Here is a 3,778-nt window from a genome sequence, read left to right as displayed (position 1 = left end):
CCTCATACTGATACATAATGTTGATTTGTTTGCAGGTAAGGATTTTTTCAGTTCCTGTTTTTAAAAAAATGTAAGGAGGTGTGGAAAAGGGGGGTATTACACTTTTTGTTTGTTTGTTTGCTTGTTTGTTGTTTTCTAACTTCAAAAGCTTTAGAATCATTGCATGCTTCATTTTTGTCAGATGTTCACTCCGATCTCACCTTTTTTTTTTACACCTATTAGTTTTTTTGCGAGCGCTATTTTTTCCTTTCTTACGTAAGGTTTTTTTCGTTTTTTGGGGTTTTTTTTTCATTTCTTTCTTTGACTAGGGCGGCATGTACCTGTTTCAGCTGGTCGACTGGTATATCGCCGCCTATGTCTTGATTGTGGATAGCATTTTGGAGCTGTTCATTATTAGCTGGATCTACGGTGAGAAACTAGGTCATAATTTAATTGAGCACTACTGTGAGACACGTTTTATATTATCATTATGTACACTTAAAAATTGGCAAGCTGATGATGTCAGCCAGAAATGGCCCAATTCCGAAGTTTTTTTAAAACGATGCTTGTTTTTACTGACCTCTTCTTAGACAGGGACTGCTGCTACTACTACTACTACTACTACTACCACTACTTACCTACTACTACTACTACTACTACTACTACCACTACCTTAATACTACTACTACTACTACTACTACTACTACTACTACTACTACTACTACTACTACTACTACTACTACTACTACTACTACTACTACCACTGCTGCTGCTGCTGCTGCTGCTGCTGCTGCTGCTGCTGCTACTGCTACTGCTACTGCTACTACTACTACTACTACTACTACTACTACTACTACTACATATGATACACCGTAATATTGGCTCCTTAAATGAGGCTGAAATAAATGCATGAAACATCAACATGAAATGGAAATTGCGTTGGCCTTTGACATGAAATCCCACATGAAACAATCTGTAAAGAACTAAATATTATAAATTCAGCAAAGTAAATTAAAGCTGTCTCTGGGAATGTTTTACAACTATTAATTTATCCTCACTGAGAAAAATAACGTAACTTGTAAATCTAAGATTCAAAGTTAATCAATATATTTTTTTTAAATTTTGTTTCTTCAGGAGCTGAACGCTTCTTTGATGACATAAAGCTCATGCTAGGATATCGACCACCGTACATTTTTGCTATATTTTGGAGATTTCTCACCCCACTATTCCTCATGGTAAGTCACATAAATATGGGACCTCGTAGCATTCACTAGGGCAGCTCCATTCACGGACAAAGACAAACGTGTGCTTATTATTATAGCAGACTTTAAATAAAAGTTGACCAACCAAAAGAAAATAAATGTAGCGAAAACTCAGTTTGATTTGGTCGTGGGTTATTATTTAGGTTGAAAACCCCTTTCATAAACGTAGAGTCATTCTATAAGTGGGCTCTCCGAATTCAACGATAGTACTTACTCAAATACGTGGAAAGCCTTACAACCCCCCTCCCCCTCCCCGGCACAAAAATAGAAATATAAAGTCAAATATAAAAAATAACCACCTAAAATGTTTTCAAAACTCCCAACTCTTGAGGATTCGAACCAAGGCCACCAACGGCATGATACCAGAGGCTATTAGTGTTTTAAGGAAGTTGGTAAGAGAGTTAGTAGGAATAAGCATTTTAGTTTGTTACAACAGCCTAATATGGACACTATTACATCACCCTCAATCTCTCTCGCTCTCTCTTTGTCTTTCTCTCACTCTCTGTCTCTGTTTGTCTCTTTCTCTTTCACTCTCTCTCTCTTCTCTTTCTTGTTTTCTCTCTCTCTCTCTCTCTCTCTCTCTCTCTCTCTCTCTCTCTCTCTCTCTCCCTCTCTCTTTCTCTCTCTCTCTCTTTCTCTCTCTCTCTCTCTTTCTCACCCCCTCTCTCTCTTAAATCCTTTTGTGTTTGTGTTTGTGTGTGTGTGTTTGTGAGTGAGTGAGTAAGTGTGTGTGTGTGTGTGTGTGTGTGTGTGTGTGTGTGTGTGTGTGTGTGATTCTCTTTCCTATTCCTTTTCTATTTCCCACTGCTCTCTTATTTCATCATCATCATCATCATTGTAGAATAACATATAAAAATAAACAAAATGTCAATAAATGGACATGTTTTAAAATGACCGAAGACAAGATTGCCTAGTATCAGACACGGTATTGGAGAGCAACTGGATAAAGAACACGAGATACACCAACTGGAAGTTACAGGGTCATAAACAGAGATGAAGCAATCACCCAGGGCCTAGATGTGCATCTTCTTCTTCTTCTATATCGCATCACACTTGAAGTCTGGTAACTGTCATAAATTGGGCGTCCTACTCAGTTCATCTGTCGGCACGTATAGCTTCTCTTGTATTGTCAGTGTCAGTGGGGTGGGCCACGTTTCCTGTCTCAGGGCCCTGTGTGTCTTGCAGTGCTGCCGCCTCTTCACACTGGCATTTTGGTGATTGTGCTAGTTTAAAACATCTGTACATATTAATATGTTGTCTCAGTCTTGTGTGTTTGGTTCTTAGTCGGAAAATAATCACCAGTTCTTGGCGGGGCAGCTCATGGTAGCCATCTGGTGTCTGTGGTGTTTTAAATAGGGTATTTATAATAGTTTTTATTTCTGTGTAGTTAACGCTGTTGTCCTAAATGTGCAAAGATCGGAGGAAAAGGCCAGGGACAGACAGGCGTGGCGTCGACTGCTCTCTTCCTTATGTCATGTATCTTCCCTGGCGGTATAGGGAAAGAGTAGTAAGTACCGGTAAGCAGATATTCATTTTGAGAAATATCTTTCCTCAGACTGTACTGGTCAACACACTGTGGACGTATGGACCTCCTGTCTACCAAGACTACCACTACAGTCAGACAGAAGTAGCCATCGGCTGGTGTTTTGCTACGGTCTCCTTCCTCCCCGTCCCCATTTACGCTGTCTACATTCTGGTGAAAACACGTGGATCCTTTATACAGGTGCGTCCTTCATGCGGGTTGTTGGGGAAACTCTCTGTAATTGTTGTGTGTTTGAATTAACATTAAGTCGAGTCATCTGCGTCGATTCCTGATTAATGTCTGTTTTCTCTCAAATGGTATAAATGCTGTGTATATGTGTGATTCTCTCTCTCTCTCTCTCTCTCTGTGTGTGTCTCTCTCTCTCTCTACCTCTCTATCTATCTATCTATCTATCTCTCTCTCTCTTTATTTTGCGTATGTCCTCTTATTTCATTGTGAGTATACTTTCACAGAAGTAAGAAACAAAAGTACCCTTAAGCTTTCTGTTGTTTCCTGTAGTCAGCGAAATTTAAACATCTAGATCTAGGTTTAGTTTTTGTTTTTGTTTGGCATTTTACTTTGCTTTTTTTTTCTTCCAAGTGCAATGAGAACATGACCTAGTGCAGGAAAGTAAGTTCTTGGTCCTCTGTTTCCACCCAGGTCCTATTCAAGCATTGACATAATTAGCTTGAAAAAAAAAGAGTTTTGTCTGAAGATCGTGAATTTGTCACCTAAGTACGGCATTATCTGCTCTTATCTTGCAAACTACTTGAATGTGTCAGGACCGGTTTCACTTATCAGCAGGTGGAGTTAGAGAAGTCGAAATATAATAATATTGTACTACTATGCACCTGTTCTTGAACAATGACAACATAAACAAGAACAAATTAAGTACTACTATAAGAACAACAATTACAAAAACAACAACAACAACAACAACAACAACAACAACAACAACAACAACAATCAATCAATCAATCAATAAAATAATCAAAAAGGTAAAAACAGAAACAAG

At 38.7% G+C, this 3,778-nt stretch overlaps 1 protein-coding gene across 1 annotated transcript; it reads left to right on the top strand.

The window, feature by feature from the left end:
* The first annotated feature begins 273 nt into the window (after positions 1-273).
* LOC101862180 (sodium-dependent dopamine transporter) lies at positions 274-3,123 on the top strand. The gene is made up of 3 exons (XM_013081616.2): positions 274-408; positions 1,114-1,214; positions 2,797-3,123. The coding sequence occupies exons 1-3, from the start codon at positions 315-317 to the stop codon at positions 3,022-3,024; spliced, it is 423 nt and encodes a 140-aa protein (XP_012937070.2). The 5' UTR covers positions 274-314; the 3' UTR covers positions 3,025-3,123.
* Positions 3,124-3,778: the final 655 nt, after the last annotated feature.

This window comes from Aplysia californica, unplaced genomic scaffold (assembly GCF_000002075.1).
Source record: "Aplysia californica isolate F4 #8 unplaced genomic scaffold, AplCal3.0 scaffold00138, whole genome shotgun sequence".
NCBI classification, from domain to species: Eukaryota; Metazoa; Mollusca; class Gastropoda; order Aplysiida; family Aplysiidae; genus Aplysia; species Aplysia californica.
Note: the sequence above shows the minus strand (reverse complement) of the source record. Positions and strands in the feature narration are given on the sequence as shown.

Excerpts from the sequence above, each read along its gene's own strand:
- LOC101862180 (XM_013081616.2), top strand. The coding sequence starts at position 315 with ATGTACCTGTTTCAGCTGGTCGACTGGTATATCGCCGCCTATGTCTTG. Across the intron at positions 409-1,113 it reads CATTATTAGCTGGATCTACG|GAGCTGAACGCTTCTTTGAT; the intron begins GTGAGAAACTAG and ends TTGTTTCTTCAG. Across the intron at positions 1,215-2,796 it reads TCACCCCACTATTCCTCATG|ACTGTACTGGTCAACACACT; the intron begins GTAAGTCACATA and ends ATCTTTCCTCAG.